Here is a 25,613-nt window from a genome sequence, read left to right as displayed (position 1 = left end):
CCTTTGAACTCTCATTGAACACAGCATGAACAGAGTTATTACTCTGCGTAAGCCACCAAACGAAAAAGATCCCAACTGTTCTTTCCTTAATTAGGAATTGGGGTGGGGGTATAAACCATGTTCATAGGCCAACATACTGAAAGCACGTGAAAGTAATTTAAGTGAGCCTTTAAGGCTCTCGTTTAAAGCCTCAAAAACAACAATTTATAAGAGAAATGCTGACAAGCCACATCTGCGGTATTATAATATAACCTGATAGCGAGATAAATGTTTCATGAATTAGGAAGTTGAAAAAGCTTCTCAGTTCAGCTTTGTTCTCTAGATTAAAGTGAAATATGTTGTCATCTTCTATCAACACTTGCATTTCAAGTACTGCAGCTTCTAAAACTCTTAAAAAGATAGTACTTGACCAGACAGAAGGACTGCTTCATCTACTTAGTACTGCAGGACTCTTCGAATTCTAACCAAGACAGCAAGTTTAACAATAACAAAAACTGGGATAAGAAACTGAGCACTCAGAAAAGCTTAGTGCATTAAGCAACCCTATTCCCCCGACAGCATTTTAAAATGGGAAAACAAACAAACAAACATGCAATTTCCGCCAACTCCGCCAGATTCTCAGTCCATCCAACCCAGCGTATTGTCTACTCCATTTGACAATGCTTCCCAGGGTCTCAAGCACAGGTTTCTCCTAAACACAGTTCTTTCTCTTAAATGATTAAGAGTTATATAGAGTTATATAAATTCTAACATGGTGAAGGCTAAAATTCCTCCACCTGCTGTTCATCTATGTACAGGTATATCTTATTTTTCCATAGCAGCAAATTATTCCTAGTCCTCCTCGTCCCAAATCCTAAAGAAAACACGCCATGGAAGTGCAACTTTATACACACTTATTGCACATCCCCAAAGCCCTCTGCAAAGTCCTACTGAACCTCATTTACTTCTGAGTAAACATATAGAGGATTGCACTGGAAAGCACATAGGAGATGACTGTATGTAGTGGCCAGTAATTCTCCAGCTCTCTCCAGCATTCTCTGCCAGCCTCTTGGGGGCAGCAGTGAGCTGAGGGGCTTCATAATTCTTAATAGTCAGACTTACATGCGGATATTTTTTGATGTGATGAAGAGAGTAATACATAGCCAGAATTTTACTCATAGACCTAAAGTTAAGTCCATGGTTTAACCTGCAGTTAAATGGTGGAAGCACTGGCAGGGCACATTAATGTTTTACTTGCACATGCACATTATCAGTGGTTTGGAAAGTGCATATCAGACTGTTAGATCAAATCCACACAACTGCGATCTAGCAAATGTATCAACATTAATAATAAACAAAAACCAAATTAAGTTTTGTTTTTAAAAAATAAAACTTTAATTATGAATGGCAATGAAATATTTGCTAGAACTCCACTGTGTGTCTGTGAGATTTTGTATGCCTACCCACTGTTTCAAGCTGAACTAGAATCATAGAATCCTAGAGTTGGAAGAGACCACAAGGGCCATCCAGTCCAACCCCCTGCCAAGCAGGAAACACCATCAAAGCATTCCTGTCAGATGGCTTAAAGACCTCCAAAGAAGGAGACTCCACCACACTCCTTGGCAGCAAATTCCACTGTCGAACAGCTCTCACTGTCAGGAAGTTCTTCCTAATGTTTAGGTGGAATCTTCTTTCTTGTAGTCTGAATCCATCTCAGGGATAGCACAAGCGATAGCACATACATTCAAGCACACATTTCTCAGGTGACTCAAGCACAGGTTTCAACTGGATACCCTATATATTTCAGTAAATAACATGAAAGTAGCCAATTTCTTGATGCAATCCCCAATCTCTCTCATAATTCCCATTAATAAGTAAACAATAAAATTCTAGATCACATTCTATCTTTCTGTCAATTTCAGAGATCTGATCATTGGTTATGGGGGGCGGGAATAAAATGTACACAAGGCCGAGGATCTCAAGAGGGACAGAAATGCAGATTTCACGAAACTTTGAAGTGCTGTAAAATTAAAACTGTTTGAGATGGGGGGGGGGGGTGAATTAAGGCGGTTTCTTTCAACCATAAGGGTGTATACCAAGTTTCATCAAAATCCGAGACGGTGGGTGACATGACCGCATTGAACTGACGTGGAATGGCCCCAATGCTAGTAAGTATCGACCGTATAATGTTTCAGTTCTACCTCTTTCTTGGTTTCACCAGATTTGCAATAATAATATTTTTGTGTTTTTAGAAAAGATATAAACATGTATAGACTGTGCCACTTTAAACTGGAGGTGCAGAATTGTACGGTAGAATGATCTTAGGTTAAAATATCCTTGTATATAAATAACTAGCATACTAGGGAGACACTAGGATAGGAAAAGTGTCACAGCTCAGACGACGGGCTGACCGCTTCCATCACAGCTAAGCCCAAACTGCTTGCCTTCATATACACCTGCTTCTTGACATTCTTATTTCCATTTGCTAATAACTTTATAATTTCATATATTATTTCTGTGTAAAAAAAATTACACATCATTTTGGGTGGCTGACAATTCAGAGATTGACAGGAAAATACAAAAAAACACTATGCTCAGTCATTGTTAGAAAAATACCGTATAGTCTCATGGATACAGGTTAAGGAACAGAGGACTCCTTAACAATAGCTAAAGCCCTTATTAGATCATATAAATAACCAAGCCAGCCTGCAAAAGATTGATCATAGCTTTTAAAACAATTGCAAAATCTGTGTTTAATTAAAATCATTTTAATATGCAAATGAAGCCTAATCACTCTCATTTTTTAATGTTAGCCTGCCTGCGGGGGTCCTAAACAGCTCTAAATAGCTTCAGCTGTGAATACGTTTAATAGAATCACATTTGCTACTGCAGAGGAAACATTTCAGCTATGCAATGTACTAAAGCTTTCAAAACTGCTTTTGTGTCTACAATTTAGCCATGAAGGTCAAAAAAGTGTTCAGTGAAGCATAAATCTAGATCTAGGCGCCCCTTCGTACATTTTAACACAGGGTATTAATTAAAACACTTTTCAATGCAAGCAAAACCTCTGGGAGCTTCTGTTGATGAACAATCTGCCCTTGGTGACTGTAAAGACTGGTCTCTATAATATAGAAAACTGACAATAAGAAACTGATATCGTGTCATCGTTTCTCTCGGACATTCCATCTTTGCAAATATAAGAATATTAGCTGTGAGTTTTAGAAACAGAGGCACCATATCTGAAACAAAGTGGAAGCTTCCACTTTTTTTTTTAAAAAAAAGGCAAAATAGACCTAGACTAACTGAAATGAGATAAGAAAGGACTTCCAGCCACCCACACGGCAAGCCATTTCTCTCGGTCAGGAGAAAACTCGAAAATCCAAGAACAGGTTGTAACGGCAACACACCCTCAAACCCGCTGATGGTATTGGGGGTGTGGAGAAGATCCACAAGCTCACTGGAAGCCTCTCCTTGCCACAGATGGTTTCTGATTTTGAAAAGGTTTTGCTTGAAGGAAGAGAACAATTGATTTCAAAAATGTGTAGTAAACTGTTACTAGAGTGGGAAACGATTAACTGGTTAAATCTGTAATGATACAATGGGCAAAAGATCTAGGACATAATATAGAAATGGATGCATGGGAGAAGTTGTGGAAAATTGACATGAAATTTACTTTAAAAGAAAATTATATGAAAATGATGTATTGATGGTATCTAACACCTAACAAATTGGTTCAAATTTATTTAAAAAAAGGTTAGAAATAATTAATAGAATTGTAAACAGGTTGATGGAACTTTCTTTCATATGTGGCAGATCTGTAAGAAAGCGAGGGCATTCTGGGAAATGCTGTATGTTGAGATGAAAAATACGCTTAAAGTTCTTATGCAAAAAAAACCCACAAAAAACAGAAGCCTTTCTCTTAGGGATTATTGGGACAGAAGTTCCAAAAAAAGAGTGGCTTATGTATGTAACAACAGTGGCTAGGATTCTTTATATAAGTTCCAAAGAAGAATGGATAAGGAAGGCGATAGACTGTGCTGAATTGGCAGTTAACAGCCAAAATGAGATAATCTAATGATGACTGGTTTGTGGAAGAACGGAAACCCTTTTCGGACTATTTAAGGAAATATTACAGTTTGATGAACAGTTGTGTGGGAAGAGCAGGGAGCACACAAGACCAGGTCTGATTCCACTTGTTTAGCATTATATGTGAAAGTGGCCAGTGGATGATCCTTGCACCTTCACAGACGTAATATACTGTATATTCTGGCGTATAAGACTACTTTTTAATCCAGGAAAATCTTCTCCAAAGTCGGGGGTCGTCTTATACGCCGGGTGGAGAATCTGCGGTCGAGTGTATCTCAAACTCTGTATTTTAACTGGAAAAGTTGGGGGTCATCTTATATGCCCAGTCGTCTTATACGCCAGAAAATACGGTAAAAGTCTTGCCTCTAAGAGCCACAGGTTAAAGAAATAGGCAAGGGGGAATACCAAAGCCAAACATCCCACGAGATTGTGCTTGAGTGCTCTCTTCCGCCACACTATAAATAATACTCTCATTAAAATTCTGCCTTGGATGAAAGGCAAGTCCATTAGTCTGGCAGCTAATTTTTACTGGCTCCTGAGATGTATGCGTATTAAAAATGCAGCTTTTGTAATTGCCAGACATCAACTACCTAGTCAACGCTCCTCTTGGAGTTTTTAATTATTTACTTCATTTGCATATACATTCCAATTTATGATCACTGTTTAGTTATCAAGGGATCTTTTTTGTAATTTCTCTTTTGAATTCTATTTATCCCTTTGGCATCCTTGGCAAATGTTCTGAGACTGCTTTACCTCAGCACTAAATAACATCAGGCTCCTAACCCAGGGGTAGGCAACCTAAGGCCCATGGGCCGGATGCGCCCCAATCGCCTTCTCAATCCGACTCACAGACGGTCCGGGAATCAGTGTGTTTTTATATGAGTAGAATGTGTCCTTTTATTTAAAATGCATCTCTGGGTTATTTGTGGGGCATAGGATTTCGTTCATTCCCCCCCCCCCCCAAAAAAATAGTCCTGCCCACCACATGGTCTGAGGGACGGTGGACTGGCCCACAGCTGAAAAAGATTGCTGACCCCTGTCCTAAGCCTTATAGCATATTTCATCATAGATACTATTCACCTCTATTAAATGTGTTATAGCTATGGCTAGTTCAGCATAAGTAACATTCTGAAAAAAACTTCCTTCAAATTCATATTTCCTTCTCCCATCCAAACACCATTTTCAGCTACGTAACTGTTGGCGCACTCCACCCATTTTCTTCAGTTTTACTTTCTATTGGTGGTACAGAACTATAGAGCTCTGACTTAATTCCATGTAAATAAAAACTGAGGGCAGCTGGGATGGTCCCGCTCCAGCAACCAACTGCAGAAATGTTAGAGGGAAAGTAAAACATTTTTTTTAATAGGATTAGCAACATTTGCAGGTGGGGGGTAGGATGAGAAGGGCTTCAGCTATACAAGGAATGAGCTTTGCCAAAGGAACAACTTTATTATATCAGTTGCTAGAGCTTACTCAGACATCTCTTTCTGTTGAAGCATCCATTATACACATTATACCCTGTCAGTAACAAAGCCCCAAGAGCATCTTCGCATAGGTAACCCTACCTCCAGAATATACAGTAAGAATTTTCCTATTAAATGTTTAAATTGCACTTGAACCTCTCTCAAGGAAAAGCAAAAGTACTTGCAATTCTGAATGCATATTCTAAATGCACATTCTAGCTAATTCCAGAGAGAAACCAAGTGTTAGACTCACATAGCCAAAACAACAAATGGCCTTGCAGCATCTTAAAGACTAACATGTTTATTATGGCATAAGCTTTTGTGGACTGGAGCCTACTTCATAAGATGCATGATGAAGGGGATGCCCACGGAAAATTATGCCAAAATAAATTTGTTTATCTGTAAGGACCTAGATGACTCAAGCTCTGACACGTTTTAAATCCAAATGTGAGAGACTTTGGACCCCATGTATTACTAATGTGAAGCAGAAATATGAAGCAGAAATGTAATATTAATATTAATGTCTATAAAGCCTCGGTGCTGGTGTCAATTACATTTGCATTTTAAGAATTTTGCATTGGAAACATGATTGCTTAAGTATACATTTTTATTTTTCAGAAATGAGGATAATGCTGGAACAAATATTTTGTGACATCTTAATATGAATGAGTAACGACTTAATGAATGAGTAATATGAATTGGAATGAAACAAAAAATGACAAACCCATGTGAAGTCTCCTCCCTCTTCCCATAGATATTATGATGTCATTATATACTATGTTTCTCTTTTTCTATTCACGCTAGGGAAGAAAAGAGCATATGATTTTATCACAAGTTTGACTAAATATTATTGGAAAGAGTGGACAGAATTTGATATAACAACAACAACAACAACAACAACTTGTTATTTATACCCCGCCCATCTGGCTGTGTTTCCCCAGCCACTCTGGGCGGCTTCCAACAGAATGTTAAAAAACAATAATCTATTAAACATTAAAAGCTTGTCTAAACAGGGCTGCTTTCAGATGTCTCCTAAAAGTCTGGTAGTTGTTTTTCTCTTTGACATCTGGTGGGAGGGCATTCCACAGGGCGGGTGCCACAACCGAGAAGGCCCTCTGCCTGGTTCCCTGTAGCTTGGCTTCTCACAGCAAGGGAACCCCCAGAAGGCCCTCGGCACTGGACCTCAGTGTCCGGGCTGAATGATGGGGTGGAGACACTTCTTCAGGTATACTGGATCGAGGCCATTTAGGGCTTTAAAGGTCAGCACCAACACTTTGAATTGTGCTCGGAAACATACTGGGAGCCAATGTAGGTCTTTCAGGACCGGTGTTATATGGTCTCGGCAGCCACTCCCAGTCACCAGTCTAGCTGCCGCATTCTGGATTAGTTGTAGTTTCCGGGTCACCTTCAAAGGTAGCCCCATGTAGAGCGCATTGCAGTAATCCAAGCGAGAGATGACTAGAGCATGCACCACTCTGGCGAGACAGTCTGTGGGGAGGTATGATGATGATGATGATGTGTCAAGTGTTAACATTTAATTCCACACCTATCAGATGGCTGCGATGTACTTGTTACAAAATTAGTTTTGAATCAAGTCAGTATTGCATTAACCTAAAGTTGATTTCTTTTTTTTTAATGGTGAAGTATCCTTTGTATTCTGAACCTCACACTTCTATCCTACAGTCTAACTTGAGAATTAAAGTAGCATAACATGAACTGGGGCATGTGTACAGCTTCCACAATTTGTACGTTAAATGTGCTCCTAAGGTGAAGAATATTGATCTCGCTCTCCTGATTGACCTGTGCAGCACCCCCTTCTCCCAGTTTGCAGCTTGTAGCCCCACAGAAAGATTCTTCGATGACTACATGTCATCCCAACAGCAATGATTCTTGAAAAATCCACCCCCCCCCCCGCTTCTTAAGAAAGAGTTATAGTCTTCGAAAAATACTTCCTTGGCCTGTCATTGACATTCAGCTCCCAGCTCTAACAACAATAGAAGAGATTGATTTGTAAACCCCATTATATTTGTATTCCCTCCCTTTGGTACTTCTGGAGACTTTCTGCAGGAAGGAGACTGAAGAGTAAATGTGGGCAAAGCAAATGTATCTTGCCTGGCGGGTAGATAATTGATTACCAATTCCCATCTCAAACTTCCCCAGGGATTTCTCCAGATAGTCCCCAGCTGGAAGTCTGAGTGGGTGTCGTGAATAGCGAAGGTACACCAGGGATCATAAATCAATCACTGTTATAAAACCTGCAATTAGATAACAAAGTTCTGTCTGCAGAAATATAGTGCTTTTCTTGGTTCTGAGATTCCCCACCCCCCTAATTGCTCTATAGAGCATCCCCTTTCTATGCCTATTGGTAAGGAATTACCAGTGCCACACACTGGAAATAGAATGAAATATGGAAAGAAACCTGGAATCAGGCTGGTTAGGTGTACAAAAGGCGTGGGGGATATTTTAACATGATTTGGGCATGTATTTATTTATTTATTTATTTATTTTTAATGGAACTCACTGATTAACAATAGTAATAAGCTTCAAATCTATCTCTAAGTTGCATCTGTTGTGTGGGGTGAAAATAACTCCTAAAGCCCCTTCTGTTGGCACAGCAACCCTGCTTTACTGGAAGCAAAGATAGGTAACGTAAATGTAGCAAAATCCACCCAGCTGACCAGGAGTCTACCGTTTAAGCACAGGATTGTGAGTGCTGTAGATCACAAGTCATGTTACCACTAGTGTAGTGGCCATAAGCTGTATGGATTCATACTATTGCCCTGATAACATTTAAAGAAATTCATATTTGAATAAAACATCCCATGAGCAATATACTGACAGTTTTTCGTTTCTTTTTTTTAAAGAAAACAGGTCACCTGAGGGAAGAGGTAGAAAAACCATTCCTTATTAATTTCTCTCTGGAGCAGGAAGATCTGAATACTGTAGTTATAAACCAGCTGGAAATGTCCCCTTTCTCTGCAAATTTATTGAGTACTGTATATACTGGCGTATAAGACTACTTTTTAATCCAGGAAAATCTTCTCAAAAGTTGGGGGTCATCTTATATGCCGGGGGGAGAATCTGCGGTCGAGTATATCTCAAACTCTATATTTTAACTGGAAAAGTTGGGGGTCGTCTTATATGCCCAGTCGTCTTATACGCCAGAAAATACGGTATGTAGCCAGCAACCCAGATCCAGGTGCTCTTGGATGAGGCTGATTTCCTGAATCCCTTTTAACTGGGATCTTGAGTGCATTTTGTTTACATTTTATAGGCAATATGCGCAATCTGGACTTCCTGAACTGCTTCTGCTCCGCTTCCTTAATCTAACAAAGGCCCTCAATGTACCTGCCCTGCTGATTTGCTGGAAGAAGGGGTAGAGCGCCACTAAAGATTATGGTTGTTCAAGCTCCTTTTCACCACTCAGCTGCTCCCCAGCAAACTGAGCAATGCAGAGTGGATCAAAGTTTTAAACCAGGCTTCCTCAACCTTGGTCCTCCAGATGTTTTGAGACCACAATTACCATCATCCCTGACCACTGGTCCTGCTAGCTAGGGATCATGGGAGTTGTAGGCCAAAAACATCTGGAGGGCCGAGGTTGAGGAAGACTGTTTTAAACCTTCCCTGTTGTTGTTGTTCAGTCGTTCAGTCGTGTCCGACTCTTCGTGACCCCATGGACCAGAGCACGCCAGGCACCCCTATCCTCCACTGCCTCCCGCAGTTTGGCCAAACTCATGCCAGTCACTTCGAGAACACTGTCCAACCATCTCATCCTCTGTCGTCCCCTTCTCCTTGTGCCCTCCATCTTTCCCAACATCAGGGTCTTTTCCAAGGAGTCTTCTCTTCTCATGAGGTGGCCAAAGTACTGGAGCCTCAACTTCAGGATCTGTCCTTCCAGTGAGCACTCAGGGCTGACTTCTTTAAGGATGGATAAGTTTGATCTTTTTGCAGTCCATGGGACTCTCAAGAGTCTCCTCCAGCACCATAATTCAAAAGCATCGATTATTCGGTAATCAGTCTTCTTTATGTTCCAGCTCTCACTTCCATACATTACTACTGGGAAAACCATAGCTTGAACTATACGGACCTTTGTCGGCAAGGTGATGTCCCTTCCCTAGCACTCCCATAATTCTGATGAATGTTGCCTCCCACCCCACCCTAAAACTTAGGAAGAAGCTTAATAGCAGTATGGGGTCAATCAAGGTGCCAACGTGACTAAAATATGGGGGGGCAGGTAAGCCCCACTCCGCATACCAGTAATTGATCACAAGATGCAGCACACACCCACCATTTGAATGCCAATGCCCATCAAATATTTTATTGAGGGTGCCGAAGGGACCTCAGTCCCAGGAAGTTGGCTCCTATGTGGTCCATCATCATAGGAATTCAGAGTAATCACACAATTAACATTCAGATAGACAGACACACACAAGCTTATATTTAGGAATATCAATTAACTTATTCACTTGCATTATGAGGAAATTATATATACAGATACATGTAATTATTTTATTTGTTTTTGAAAATTGGTATGAATAAAAAATAAATTGCAGTCAATTATTTTAATAAGTCCCACACAGTCTTAAAAAACCAACTTTTATTGCTAAAGTCAGCAGCAGTTTATCTACTTTAATAAGAACAGTAATTAGCATCACTAAACAATGCCATTAGGAAGGACGGCTTGATGCCATTTTCTGAGTTTATGCCTTTCAGATAATCTAAGGAAGCAGCACACATTTTTAAATGAATGTTCTAAATTAAATTTGGATCAGTCATACCATAGTTAGCTTCTTTACAAGGGTACACTAATAATATGTATGTTTAGTCTCTGATGGTAAACATGGTGTCTGTCTTCTCTCCCAAGGCCATGGAAGACACTTCCTTGCATATTCCATGGCTCCTGCAGTCCTGCTCCTACATTCCACAGGGTTTAAAAAAGCCTCTGAGATGCTGTACAAAGAAACAGTTGGAGTGCTAAGAGCATTTTATTTAGCTAGCGAGTTTTCCAAAAAGTCCAGAGGGTTGTCCCCAGGTGGTCTTGGATCCAGGCAGATTACTAGACCAAGCCTGCATAGTTTAGCTTGAGTAATACACCAGGCTGCCAAGATGACAGTACAGCAGGTAGAGTGATTAGTTTCTAGTCCTAGTTCTAAACCTAAGAAATTTATGAAGCAAAAAGTAAAAGTAGCCTTTCTAGGCAATTTCTGTGAGATGAACTGTCCTGGCTACTCCTGCCTTTCAGCCAATGAGTGAAGTGAGATATACGATTCATAGGAATCCTGCGGTCCTAAGACCCACCTCTTTTACTGTACCTTTCTGCTTTTCTCTCATCGTCTACTCATACCCCATCTTTATGGGATTCACTAACATGAGGAGTTGTGCTTGGCTTCCTCTCTGATTGTTTTTAAATGAGTTCTGAATATCTTGATCTGCTTTTTAATTAAGGTTTGCATCTTGAAAGTTGCAGGTTCAACTGTTGCTATTATTTTATTTATTTTTGTTTACTACTGTTTCGGTGAATTGCATTTTCTACATTGGTTGTTTTCTTATTTTGTTCGTGAAGCAACTTGGCAGATTTTGAGGGTGGGTGTGCCAATTTCGGTGAGTCTATGCTGAGTCTGACTAATGTCTGATAACCCAATGATGAAAAACTGCACGAAAATGAATCATGACACAATTGTATGCATCAAGATTCCCTTTTTTGCACTTTGCTTCATCAAGGCATGATGTGCATCTGCACGTGGGAAAGTTACAAATAAAGAGAAGAAACTGAAAAGGGCAGCAGACTGTGCATTTTTAAGTCTGTACAAAGCCAACAGATCAAAACCCAAAGAATGGTGGACTGCTAACTCATTGGAATCATTCCACAATCAAGACTAGTTAATTGGGGATTCCAAAATCCATGGAGAAATTTGGATGTGGAAAATTCTGTAAGCATCTATCTCTACTTCAGACCATTATCTGGGCCCAAGCAGATGCCCAGGAATTTTTCAACTCCAGCAGTTAATTATGAATCTTAAAAACAACTGTGAATATTTTTCAGGGATAAGGAGATGCTATTTCTGATATAACAACCCCAAATAATGATAAGCCGTAACTAAGGATGAAAACCTAACATAATACACATGTCAATGAAGTCCTTATCTTCTAAAGACAACTTCGGAAGGGAAGAAACTACCAGAGCGCAACATCACACTAGCTACTCTCCGCCTTGCGACCCACTGTGCCAATGGACACCTCTCCAAGAGGTGCATACTTGTGCATAATGCACTCTCTTTCTCCAAAGTGACATTAGTCTGACAATTTACTTGAAAGCTGTGTGAGGATTGCTCCTGTTTTCCTCCATCTCTGCCTCACAAAATGGTCCAGGGATGCCTTTAATGGCATGCAGCTGGCAACACTGGGACAGGATAACAATCAATTTGAGAGAAATCTTGGTTGCAGTTGCTAGCACCATGCTCTTGTATGTGTGGCTAAATAGCTGTTCCTGCATTGTTGCTTTTCATCTGGGGGTCATTAACGGGCCAATCCCACTCAGACACATGTCCTGAGTATTTCTTGCCTTAACATTCAAGGAAATACTGTTTTACCTGTCCACTGACTCAGTGAACTTGTTTTATTTTACCAGATGAGAATTGACAATGCATATTAGCAATATGAAAATGATTTTTTTTTCATCAACAGAATAAATTTTGTCATAGGGAAAGGAGGATCGCTTAGCTAATCTTCACTTTTGAGTTGAACATCTATATATAAGGTAATCTCTAATAAGAAAAAGCAGTAATTTGGGTCACATTTTATTGCACTATTTCCAGTTCTATCTCATTATCTAAAGTCTACTAATTGTGTTTTTAACAGTTTTGGACAAAATAAAATGACAGACAATTTTAAGTCAATTACAATGCAGAGATGAAGTAAAATATATAAAGATGCACATTCTCAATGACAGAGTTTAAGAATTGTTTCACATAATGCTCATTTTTACCAGACTTTGTGGAGCATGTTGTACTGATAACATGTGCAGGTTGTAGATAATTGAATGAAGAGAGGAAGGCAGGGTTGGGGGGAATAAATTGCTAAAATCTAAAGAATGGGGGAAATCATATTGCAGCCCCCAAGTAGCTTGTTTATATATTATTTCATAAAAATTTATACACCACTTGACTGTAAAAATACACACCCTTAAAGCCGTTTACACAAAGATAAAACAGTAACATCCAGAAAATATTACAATACTTTAAAACATACATGTTAAAATATTAAAACAGATTAAAATTCACGTAAGTGTTTCTAAGCATCTGGGTGTTTTTAGCAGGCAGAGAATGGAATACAGCGAAGGTGCCTACTTGATACCAATAGGCAAGGACTTTCAGAGTGTAGGCACTGGCACACTAAATGATCAAGTTCTTACAAATGTGGAACAGGTACTATGTGGCACCTGTAGTAGTGCCAATTTCGCTGATTTAAGCAGTTGACTGAACATGTGGGGTAAGGCGATCTCGTAGGTAAACTGGTCCCAAGTTATTAAGGACTTAGTATACAGTTGTACCTTGGTTGCCAAACGCCTTGGAACTCGTACATTTCAGCTCCCGAATGATCGAAAACTGGAAGTGAGTGTTCCAGTTTTCAAATGATTTTCAGAAGCCGAACGTCCGATGTGGCTTCCAGTTGGCTGCAGGATGCTCTTGGAGCCTATCGGAAGCCGCACCTTAGTTTTCGAACAGTTTCAGGAGTCAAACAGACTCCCAGAACACATTCTGTTCGAGAACCAAGGTACAACTGTACTAATAGCAGCAGCTTGAACTTGGCCCAGTAGCAGATTGGCACTCTGCACAGATCTTTGAGCACAGGTGTGTTACACACACACACACACACACACACACACAATCTAAAGCACTGCAGAAAACCTTTGGCTACAATCTTAAAACAGCTATTAGTACATCCCACCGGAAACAACTGAACTACCTTCCCAAGCCTCTACTATAAAGAATGCAAGATTGGTGTCTGCACCAGGCATTCATGGGCCCTGCACCTTGGCGTGGCAACTGCCACTGTATGCACTGGTCCTTCCCTACAAGGAAAAAAAAATCTGGCTCAGCACCCTAAGCAGTGCCAGACTGATCAATCAAGACACCCCTTTCATTCTCCACAATTCCTCTGACTTAATGTCACTCTGGAAAAAATTATGGAGAAGTCAAAAAGATGGAAAGTCCAAGGGCAACTGATAGAAGAGGAGACCCGTCAGAGGACACTTTGTCTAGGGCACCCTCAAACTTGAAGCTGTCCCTGAGAAAAGGTCAGACACTTAGGCCCACAGGCAGGCATGAAATAGAGGTGGCCAAGCTGGAGCTAGAACAGTTGAATGGCACATGCCCAACAAAGAATGAGAATGAGATGGCCTTCCCCAGCACAAGAAGCTGCCAAGAGTGAGGAAGCCAGTAGGCCAAAGAGCTCCTTCCCTTGCCGTGCCACCTGGTTTCCCAGGATTAATGTGGAGAGTTGTATAAATTAACCCCATCTGGCCAACTGCCCTGGTGGTAAAGATTGTAGGGAGCCAGTGTCTTATCTGTAGTGCTCTGCATATGGGACCCATTGAGACAGTACTCAACAGAGAACTAACTGCAGGAGGTCCTAACAGACAGTACAGTGTCCTGTGTCTTTATCAAGCAGATATGGAAGAATACTAACTGCATTGTGTTTTATAAACGCCCTTACAATCCATTTTACAGAAAAGAAATTGAAACAGACTTGTCCAAAGCCAGATGAGTACAGTCTTGACTTTAGAACTGAACTCATGTCCCATGTCCAAATCCACCTGGGAGACCACAGTGGCAGTCCGCAAGGTAGTTGGCCATTATTGTGATCTAGAATATTAAGTGCCACAAAGGTAAAATACACATGCAGCACACCAGGCATTTCAGGGATCATGAATAACGGGTTGGAAATTTATTCTAATTACTAATGTAGGTAAGGTAAAGGTAAAGGACCCCTGGACAGTTAAGTCCAGTCAAAGGCGACTATGGGGTTGCAGCGCTCATCTCGCTTCAGGCCGGGACAGCGTTGGTCCACAGAGAGCTTCCCAGGTCATGTTGGCCAGCATGACTAAACCGCTTCTGGCACAACAAAATACTGTGACGGAAGCCAGAGCGCACGGAAACACCATTAACCTTCCCACCACAACGGTACCTATTTATCTACTTGCACTAATGTAATAAACTTATTACTAATGTAACAAACTTGCACACAGTAGATTTATCCCAATGTGAAATCCTGCTCCCCCTTTATCCCAGCAATCGTTTTTGTTCTCTTAGGGACAATGTTCTTCACAATAAACCACTATGTTTCAGGAACCAGGTGGGGAGCCTCAATCAACTGAGTAAGAGACTGGCATGTAAAACACCCTCATTAGCAAAATACTCTTATGATTTTTCATTGCAGACATGAATGTTGGATTCAGACCAATGTACAATATCAATGGAAGTGAAATTTTATATGTGTGTGTGTGTGTGTGTGTGTGTGTGTGTATATATATATATATATATATTCATTGGGTGAAATTAAAAGCCAAAACAAACTTTCCAAATGGTGTTTACCAGCACTTATTTCATGAGATTGAAAGTCACAGTTCAAATCTGAAAGAACAGCCAGTTCTCAGTGGATCAGTCAATGGCACCTTCTTGGCAGCTCATTGTTCCTTCTGCATGCTGTGCCAGTGCATGCCATATTCTGCAACAATTAATTTCAAATAGGCTACTGCAAACTCTTGCCATTAAGCCCCTAAACTTGGCACTGTTTTCAGCACGTGATAGGTTTTTTAAGGCATAGAGTGATGAGGCATTGCAACAATCATAGTGGAATCTGCATCTCAACATATGGCAGAAAAATACCTTTTGCCATAAATCTTTTGACCCCTGGACAGGGCCAAAGGGTAGCATTGTTTTGCATTATATTGTACTTTTATGGAGGTACACAACCACCCCAGAATCTGTTGCATGAAGGGTGGTCTAGAAGACTTTAAAATAAATAAGCAGGAGCCGTGAACAAAACCCGACTCCACCACTAGTAGAGCTAGCTACAAAGTTTTTTTCCATCTGTTGCTGACAAATGTGATAGGCTGAGTGTATATTTGGGTTTTAGTGCAGGGTAAGGGAGCTGTGCAAGTAAATGTGAACAAGATCAGTCCTCATAGCTGCTGCTTTGAGCTATTGCAGAGCCATGTCATTGCTCTGACACGACCAACCCTGCCTCTCTCAGCTCAATACACCCCAGACATGGTGGCTGTGCAGCAAGTCTCTCACGAAGCAGCGCTGGAAATGGTGCACTAGGGCTCAGGTGAACCACTTGTCTCCTTGCTGGATGTGCAGCACAGCTCCAGCATGAGCTCTCAGCAGAAAAAGAGATTCTGCTGACTTTACTCAAAAATAAAGAAAGGCTCTGCCAATCAGCTCCAAATTCTGCTTTCTTCCACACATGCACACACAAATACAAAATATGTCAACTAGCCTGAAGGAAAAACCAAAGAAGCAAGCAAGCAAGTGACGTCCCCCACCTGGTAGACTGGCAAGCCTAAATGTAACTCAAAAGAAACATCTAGTGCGTGAGTGATGCATCTGCTGTCTGTGTCTCTAGGCAACTGTAAATGTCTCTAAGCAGCATTTCCCCAGCTGTGTTCTGTCTGTCGGCTGTGGAACTTCCAGATTCAGAGCCTTTGAACATTAGTTGCTGGGCAGAAAAGACTATAGCATTGTCAGCTTCTCGCTGCCCACTTTGGGAAGAAGGTTGTTGGACTATTTGGACCTTTGGCTTCACCTTCACATGTGATGTGCAAATCTTCTAGGGTTCTTCAGGAGCATATCACAGGGTCCCAGTGCTGTCAAGTATCCCGTTTTCCCTGGGAATCTCCCTTATTTCAAGCAGTTTCTCGCTGCTATCCCTTATTTTTTATATCCCTTTAATTTCCGTTTTTTTCAAAGGAAGCAGCTCCTCTCCCTCCCCCTGCTGGCCAGGGACTGGGAAGACCTCGCCTCCTTGCAGCCTCAAAGCAAGAGGGAGCCATTTCCCACACTTACAGGCGTCGTAGCCCACGGGCAGCGTCTCCAAAATACAGTAAGCCTACTGCGCGTGTTCACACCAGTGCCGCCCACTTTTGCTTCTGGCTCCGCCCACCACTGCCATGTGACTGTCCCCGGGATAGGTAAGGCTGCTGATCCCTTATTTTCAAATCCGAAACTTGACAGCTATGCAGGGTCCATGAAAACACAGCTTGCCCACCACTAACCACCTGCCTATGGAGGGTACAGCAGCAACAGTATATTATTTTTGCTGCCTTGCTGATTAAGCCATTTTCTTTAATTGTCAGCCCTTCCAACCTTCCCTACTCCCTGCAAGCCCCCGATTGCCAGGCTTTCCAAATTGCCACTGCTTGAAGGTGAACCAAACAGCTTCTGGCAGCAGGCAGGCACCCAAGCAAGTTGGAACAAGGAAGCCCTGCAAATTGTTTGGGGGAACTTCTTTTTCCTGCATGAAGCATCTCCCAGCCTTCCTCCCAGCTCATGGAGCTGGGAAAGGGACAGGGATTGCCACACCTAACAGCTGGGATAATCCCTGCTCACCTGCGCAGCTTCAAAGCTGCCAGTAAGGCCGATGACTTGTCATGCTATCCAGCTGACATGCACCATGTCAGGTGTCACAAGTGTATTTGATGATGCCTGGTTAAATAGATAGGATTTCCCAAAAAGTGACATTTCAAATTCCGAAACAAAACGGCTAGCTGAATTGCCAGTCTTATAACTGACATTTTATTGTCGACCCATATATTGTCAATCAAAATGTTCAGATTTGAATTAAAGTGAATGTTCAGGCTATCATAAACAGCGGTGAGTTGGATCCAAAAAATGGTGAGCAGAATGAAAATAGCTGCCAATACTTGCCATGAGCATTGGAGGAAATGTTTATCCAGTGCCATAGTAGGCAGATAAATTTATAGCAGTTCTCATGTTTCCCCTTCTGCAAACTGAGGAATATCTTTTGCATTTCCTATGCAACTATGGCAACCCAACTTCCTGTATTAAGCACTCTCTGGAACATGACACCTTCCATGTGCAGAAGGGCTTCTTTGGATCCATCTCAATCTGTTTTCACACCACATTTCTGGTGTTTATAGATCAAACATTCAGCTGCACCACAGTAAATCTGAGTCACAACTACATCCCTGCAGCAGAACAGGAAACTTGAGAAATTACTATTTGGCACTGGGACGCTCTCAGAGAAGAGACCCATAAAATATATATTGCATACCATTTTCTTTTCAGATAATAATGCTGAGAAACAAAACATTTTCATTCAGATTCAGGTAACTGCTGAAGCAGAACATTGGTGTTTACTGAACCTGTAAGCCATTGTTTCATATGTAATGTTATTCACTTCTCCACACTATTGCTTAAGTAAAAAAGTAATTTCATCTAGATTACTTATCCCTTCAGTATATGCCACTTTACACACTTTTATGTTCACAGACCATTGACATAATAGAAAGGAAAAACATTATGTGTTGATAGAAACAGCTTGATCAGAAAAACAAGCAGTTCTTTCAAGCTGAAAAGAATATTCCAGTTATTATCATATACATTCAAGGGATTTGGAGGGGTGGTGTGTAGTGTATTTGTTTTGGAGATGCGCAAAGCATGCTAAATACTTGTAGGTTTGTAAAAAGGCATGTTCTCAACTTTGAACGCACTGCATATCACAGCTGGATTATCTGGAAGGAACCCAAAGCTTCCTTCCAATTCCCAGATCCATTGCAAATGAAGAACGAGGATTCCCTCTAGTGAAACTGGTGCAGTGTCCCAGTGCTCTTTGGTCCTTACCTTTAACACTCCTTACCTCTCTGAACTCATATATCAGCAGATACCTGTCTGTGGCCTTTAACCCTTTAGTGTCACCACCCTCAGCTGCCCAAAGGACTTCTGCCCCCTTACTGGCTTTTGTTTCTCCCGTGCTGCCCCTTTATGCCTAGAACAATCTCACAAACATCTATTTGGCATAATGCATCTCACTTTCTCTTCAAATCCTTCAAATGTATTCAGTACAGTCGCACCTTGGTTGTCGAATGCCCTGGAACTCGGACGTTTTGGCCCCCGAGTGATCAAAACCCGGAAGTGACTGTTCCGGTTTTCGAATGTTCTTTGGGAAGCCAAATGTCTGGCGGGGCTTCTGCGACTTCTGATTGGCTGCAGGAGCTTCTTGCAGCCAATCAGAAGCCATGATTTGGAAGTTGAATGGACTTCCACAACAGATTCCATTCGACATCCAAGGTACGACTGTACAGGGATTCCTGAGCCCTCCTCAGCTCCAAAGTTGAGAGAAACGTGTCCAGAGTTGCTCAAACTATATGCAGTTTTCCCATGTGATTGGGATGAAGGCTGAGATTGACATAAACTGGCAAGCCCTCTAACTGACCTGTTGTCCTTGTGTGGTGGGGGGAGGGAAGCAAGTTGACCATGGAAATGGATTAAATGTACACCTTTTTCATTGATTGACCAGCACAAGTAAATGGGAACCTTCTGGTTAGCAGAAAGAGTACGCATCACTCTCAAAGCATATATATATATATATATATATATATATATATATATATATATATATATATGCTGAAAAATGAATGGCATTAAGTAAATGTTTCAAAAGCTAAAGCAACAGGTCACAAAAACTAACAGGGTTCCTGGGAACACCCAAAAAGGCATATGATATAAAGGCCATCCTCATCAGATATCATACTTCTCTCAATGTCTCTGGAATTAAATACTGAGTAAACAGGCTTCAATCCACCATAGAATTCTGTAAATGCTGTCTACAAACTACCCTGGGGGCGGGGCGTCATGACGCATGTGTCGTGACGTCACAGCGCACGCCGGATGCACTGTGCATGCCCAGCCGCCACAGGAGCATCAGCGCCGACTCGGATGCAATACACATGCCCAGAATTTCTGGGCATGCGTAGTGCATAGGGGCCAGCGCTGCTGCTCCCGCGACGAGCTGGCGAGCGAGTGGCGGCTTGTGGGGCTGCCCCGTCCGTCCGTAAAGAAGCACAGACGGGGTGCCGAGTGGCCGGGGGGTGTCACCCTCCTCCCCTGGAACCCGGGGCGGCCCGCCCCCTACGCCCCACCCTTCCTACGCCACTGTGTCCAAGGCTTCCACCAAACTAGAAGAGAAGCCTTGTATTTGTGTTCCGGCATGGTGGGAAGTTTTAAGAGCCAATAACGGGGAAAGAATATATTTCCCCATTTTCCATCCCCCAAGGTCTGGCCCTGCGGTTACAGTTGGCTAAGATCTGTTAGCTCTGAAACTTATACATACCCACCAACATTTCTCTGATTAAAAGAGAGATGTCCTATTTATTTATTTATTTATTTATTTATTTATTGAATGATAACTTTTACTATTTATACCCCACCCATCTGACTGGGTTGCCCCAGCCAGTTTAGGTGGCTTCCAACAAATATAAAAACATAATGAAACATTAAACATTAAAAAAATTCCCTATACAGGGCTGCCTTCAGATGCCTTCTAAAGGTTGTATAGTTATTTATGTCCTTGGCTCCGAGGTCACATAATTCCAGACCTTTCAACATTTATCTGATGAAAACAGGGGCATCCTATGGAAAAGTGGGACACATTCCGGGATCAAATCAGAAATGAGGACAGCTTCTGGGACTATCCCTGGAAAATAGGGACACTTATAGGGTCTGCTTATATAGCTATATAGTGGGGAATGGGGGTAGATCTGGAGAGCAGAAAAAGGAAAAGTTTGTCCCTTTCCTGTTACATGGTGCAAAGACGTGGCCGGTGGGGTGGTGGCTATTTTTTATTTCCTCTTATTTTACAGAGTTATATACAGTACTGTACTTCTGCAAACCTAGAGAATCCCTTGAGTATGCAGAAACCACGACCTTACTTTTGGGTGGCCCCATTTTGCTTCCAAATTGATAGGCATTCAGTCACCCGAGTTTGCTAATAGAGAGAATGATGATTCTGTAGCACAGTCCATGCCCGTGCTCTGCCTGAGTTGTTTCTCGCTGTTTTCTATAAAAGTTTGGGTTATGAGCTACAGTCTGGCTCTAAACAAAAGCATTATCATAATGGGAGTTTTATACTTTCGTCAGGGTTGGCTAGTTTCACTTATTCTAGCACCTGCAGTCCATGTTAAGGGTATTTCAGCTGGTGATACAGCTAGGGAATAAGCAAACATACTTATTCAAGTGTATGTGACTGACTGCCCCTAGGGATTGGGGGGGGGGCCCAAACGAAAGAAAACAGGTCCCATATTCTCAGCTCTGGTCTATGACTGTGTGAGAGTGCCTCAGAATGTCTGGTATAGGAGAGAAGGTAAATATATATTAAGACTGCATCAAAACCTTCGGTAGTGCAACGTTTTGATATTTTCAGAAAGGTTTATTAAATAACTTTGATTATGGATGTTTTAATGTAGTTGTTTTACTATGTATTTTAATTGCATGTAGCTGTACTTTTGTAATGTTTTTATTCTTGTTATTTTGCTGTTGGTTTTTGTTTGTTTGCAAACTGCATTGATATTGCTTCTCAAAATGAAAGGTGGCATATAGATTCTAATGCTAATAAATAATAATAATATGTAAACGTGGATTCAAAGATAATAACAGCAACTGTCTGAAGACTCAGCTGGTTGAACATTTGGATAGCAGTGAGAAAAATAATGGGTGGGATTCAGTTAAGTTGTGTGTGTGCAACAAGGTCCACTTCTGCAACAGGACTTCCCCCCACGCCAGTGCCCCCTAAATTTGCAATGTAGGGTTCAGGGAAAGTCTAGAATAGGTTTAGTGGATTTGCAGGGGTCGCACAGGGGGTCACTAACTGCTATGATGAATTCCATTCAATATATTTAGATGCATAAATACATGCACAGTATTGCAAGATATAGGAGTTAATCGTTCCAGATGAAAATACTTTGGGGGATGTCTGCAGTTCACATTACCTATTTTCTTCAGGGTGTCTGCCAGTAACTCTTTGTGGAGTTCATGCCTCATCTCAGAAGTGGTCCTAATGAGGATGCATTGGGAGGGAGGAACCTGAACACTTTATAAAGGAGGCATTCACCTCTTCCACAGAGTTTACTGCAGTGTCTGGAAGGTGTAAAGAAAAGCATTGCCTCCCCCCCCCCCACTAGTGGATTTCCTACAAATGAGACACACAACCTGCCTCCCCCACACAAACACACATGCATGCATGAAGAATGATTTTAGTTGGACCATGTGCTGAACATATTGCCCCTTCTCCTTAGCAGCAGCAAAGGAAGGGTAGAAGTCTTCACTGCCTGCCTATGGACGTTTGCAGGATTTTTGTTGTGGGGGGGGGGGAGGTAGATTTGTATTGATTGGGGGGGCAGCTGCCCCCCCCTGCCCTCCCACTTGGCTACCTGCCAATCTACTGGGGAATTCCACAGCACAGTGACATAGTGGGGCATGGAAAAGACAGCTGCTTCAGCTGACCAGTGTTTAGCCACCTGTTACTTTTATTTCTGAAGAACAGACAAATCCTAAGCATAATTTTTCTCCCACATAAACGTATTTCCTGTTTCTGATACAATGGAACTGACATAGTTGAGCAAGTTTATAAGGAATAATGACTTGGAACCAGATTAAACTAGAAGAATTTAGGCCCCACTAAAATCAATGGGACATGTTTGTTGTGACTGAAGTTCCACAGATTTTCAGCAGGCACATGACTATTAGGCCACTCAACAGACACCCAAGTTTCTCTAGGAATAATATGACTGCTGCCTGAAGTTAAAAGATGCACTGTGCCTTTGTGACTACAGCACTGGTGAGTGACATTATCTATATGAAGGAATGGAGGAGCAGAAATAGAGATGCCACCATGTGTGACCTTAGTTTGCATCAGTTTTTGAAACCTCCTGCTTCACTTACCATGGCAATCTCAATATTCATGTATTTCTATTCATTCAGTGCACACCAACTATATATTCTCAGAAGATTCAGCTCAGTCTTTCTGAAGCTGTGGTCCATATCCTGCTGGCCTTTTTTTTCTCATTTTCAAGGTTTCTACACATAATTATTTTTACATCAGCTACCTATCATCTGTACCAAATCCTCACAGCCCAGATGACAACATCAGACTGCTCTGTGGAAAACAACAAAGATAAAATTCTTGTTCAACTAGCCAAAAAGAAAAAAGGTGGAGGAAGAATATAATGCTGAAAGCATAATGTACTAGAGGAGTAGGTATTCTTTGTTTTTCACATTCTCTGAAAAATTCCTTAATTTATTTTGTATTTTTAAATAAATTTGCAAAAAACATGAACAGCACTACAAACCCATAGTTAACCTGCGTACACCTGGAAGGATTTAAAAGAGTGAACTACATTTTTAAAAAGACTGATTGGAGACATAGAGAAGTGAGAAAGAAAGATACGAATATGAGGTAGATTAAATTCTAGACTCATGAATGCACCAGAGACTCTTATAATGCCTCACTGACTGGAAGCGCTACCTACCCAAGGACTGTTTGTGGGAAGCTGTTTGTGCCCATGTCAGCAATTCCATTGTGGCTATCTGCACAAGCCAAGCCCATTGGATGGGGACCATGGAGGGGGAGGTGGTGTCAGGACCTCAAAGTCCAGCAGCCTTTAAGACACAGGGTTGGAGGCCGCAGAGTCACCAGCTAAGGAGCCAGACCAGAATCAGGGCTTAGTCTGCTGTAGGAGATCAGGAGATGACTGAGCCCAAGACTGACAGGCAGGAGCCCACAGAATAACCTCCCATAGCACCTGGCAATGGAAGGAAACTTACAAAAAGTTGGTGTTCAATGTTCAGAAATATTATATATGACATAAGTGTTGTTTACGTAAAGTTCAGTGGTCTCTAAATGCATAAGTTATTGGAGTCCAGAGGGGGAAATCACCTTTATTACATTGGGACATGCCTCATTTCCCTCCTGCCTCCTCCCTATAACTTGACCTCATCCACTTGATTGAGGTATTATTACAACAGATTCAAATATTTCCCATCAAGCAAGCAGTGTGTTTGTCCAGCTTTGATGAGTTCGCCCAGTTCTCAAGGCAATAAGTTAGCTTACTGTTCTGGCGTCCCAAAGAGACAATGTCTTGTCCGCAGAGCTGGTGAGAATGATGTTGGAGAAAGGAAGAAATTCAATGCTGTTTACTGAATCCTTATGGCCACGAAAGGTGTATCTGCACCGCTCACTGCAAAAGAACACAATGACACATCCTAAGCAACTGTAGTGGAATAACTTGGCAACGTTTTCCAACAGCAAAAGTAAGCATAACTACAACTGACTGACAAATTATAATTTGGCATCCACACTATTCATGTTGACAATAAAAACACTATTTACTTACTTACTTACTTACTTACTTCCAATATTTATACCCTGCCTTTCTACATAACAAGGCCCCTAAAAAGCTCACTAATTGTGCCAGTTAGATTCACTTGAGCAGACTATTTCCAGTTCTTTGACTTTGGTTTTATGTGTTACGTTGCTGATGCACATTCTTGCATTGCAATTACAATAAATGAATGTCATAGAAAGGCATGAAAGGTAGGCATTTCATAAAACGATGGAGCTGCTATCCCTACCTGTTAAACTGAAGCCCTTTGACCCACCGATCCCACCTTACGCTATGTAGATAGGGAGCACAAAGGAGGTTAAGATTTAATCCCATGAAGATCACTGTGTTTGTGATACTATTAACCGCATAGAACATCTTCTACATTTTAATAGAAGATACACATATGGAAATAACTCTTCCCATTGAACTATCTGTTTGGCAGATGGGAGATGATTTTAATGAAGAGATAGTTATATGGGCAGGCTGTGTGTGTGTGTGTGTGTGTATTTAAATGGAAAATTGAAGGTAGAAGTTATGTTACTACTAAAATATATTTATTTATTTATTTATGTTATTTCCCCCTCTTATTATCCTGAATATGACTATAATACAGTATGCATTGATAATAATGTAAAACAGAAAAGCAAATAAAAAGGTGGGGTTTGCAAATGGATGCATGGCAGTGACCCTTCCCACGTGTCTATATCTCCATGACTATGCATGAATGCATGTGTGTCTCTGTGTTGCATATGCACACCTGTCTTTCTTTGTCTGTGTGAGAGAGTGGGCAATGATACGTATGTATCTGTGCATGTGTGAATGTGTGGTCCACCACCAATGTGCTTTACAACTGAAGACTCTCAGTGTTTCAAATTGCTTAGAAATTTCTTAAGAATTTACACATAGCCCTGTTAGATCTGACCCAGCATCCTGTTTCCAATGATAAAGGTAAAGGTAAAGGGACCCCTGACCATCAGGTCCTGTCGTGTCCGACTCTAGGGTTACAGCGCTCATCTCGGTCTATAGGCCAAGGGGGCCGGCATTTGTTCGCAAACAGCTTCCGGGTCATGTGGCCAGCATGACAAAGCCACTGGAGCGGTACCTATTTATCTACTTGCACTTTGATATGCTTTCGAACTGCTAGGTGGGCAGGAACTGGGACCGAGCAACGGGAGCTCACCCCGTTGCAGGGATTCGAACCGCCGACCTTCTGATCAGCAAGCCCTAGGCTCTGTGGTTTAACCCACAGCGCCACCTGGGTCCTGTTTCCAATGATAGCCAGCCCTATATTTCCTAGAAGCCGTCATGCAGAGCAAAGAGGTAGCAACCCCCTACCCCCTTTCTTGTTCCCCAGCAAATGGTTTCCAGAGGCATATTCTGTTCTTTGTGGCCAATTCTCAAGCGGGAGTTAACTTCTGTTTTGCAAGTCTGGAATGTTGTTTATATTTATCACACCCAGCTGTTTAAATCCTAATGGCAGTGGCCATTTTTGTAAGTCAATAATCAATTACACAGTGAATTGAATAGGTTATTAGAGATTCAGCACATCATTACATTTCTAGCATTAGAGGAGAGTCCTGGAATTCAGGGACCATGCAAGTACAGTACAGGCTGTGAGAGCTCATTCCAATTAGACACGAAGAAGCAATCTGGGGAAATGGCGGGCTGCATGTTCACAGGAT

The 25,613-nt window shown here is 41.6% G+C and overlaps 1 protein-coding gene across 1 annotated transcript in view; it reads right to left on the bottom strand.

The window, feature by feature from the left end:
- The window catches only part of SPAG16 (sperm associated antigen 16), a 389,408-nt gene that overhangs the window by 135,336 nt on the left and 228,459 nt on the right, over window positions 1-25,613 (bottom strand). The window contains exon 13 of the mRNA XM_033171018.1: window positions 23,658-23,784. Coding sequence (XP_033026909.1) covers window positions 23,658-23,784 — 127 coding nt within the window. The remainder of the gene's footprint in view (window positions 1-23,657; window positions 23,785-25,613) is intronic.

Source organism: Lacerta agilis, chromosome 1 (assembly GCF_009819535.1).
Source record: "Lacerta agilis isolate rLacAgi1 chromosome 1, rLacAgi1.pri, whole genome shotgun sequence".
Lineage (NCBI taxonomy): Eukaryota > Metazoa > Chordata > Lepidosauria > Squamata > Lacertidae > Lacerta > Lacerta agilis.
This window is presented reverse-complemented; position numbering and strand designations above follow the sequence as displayed.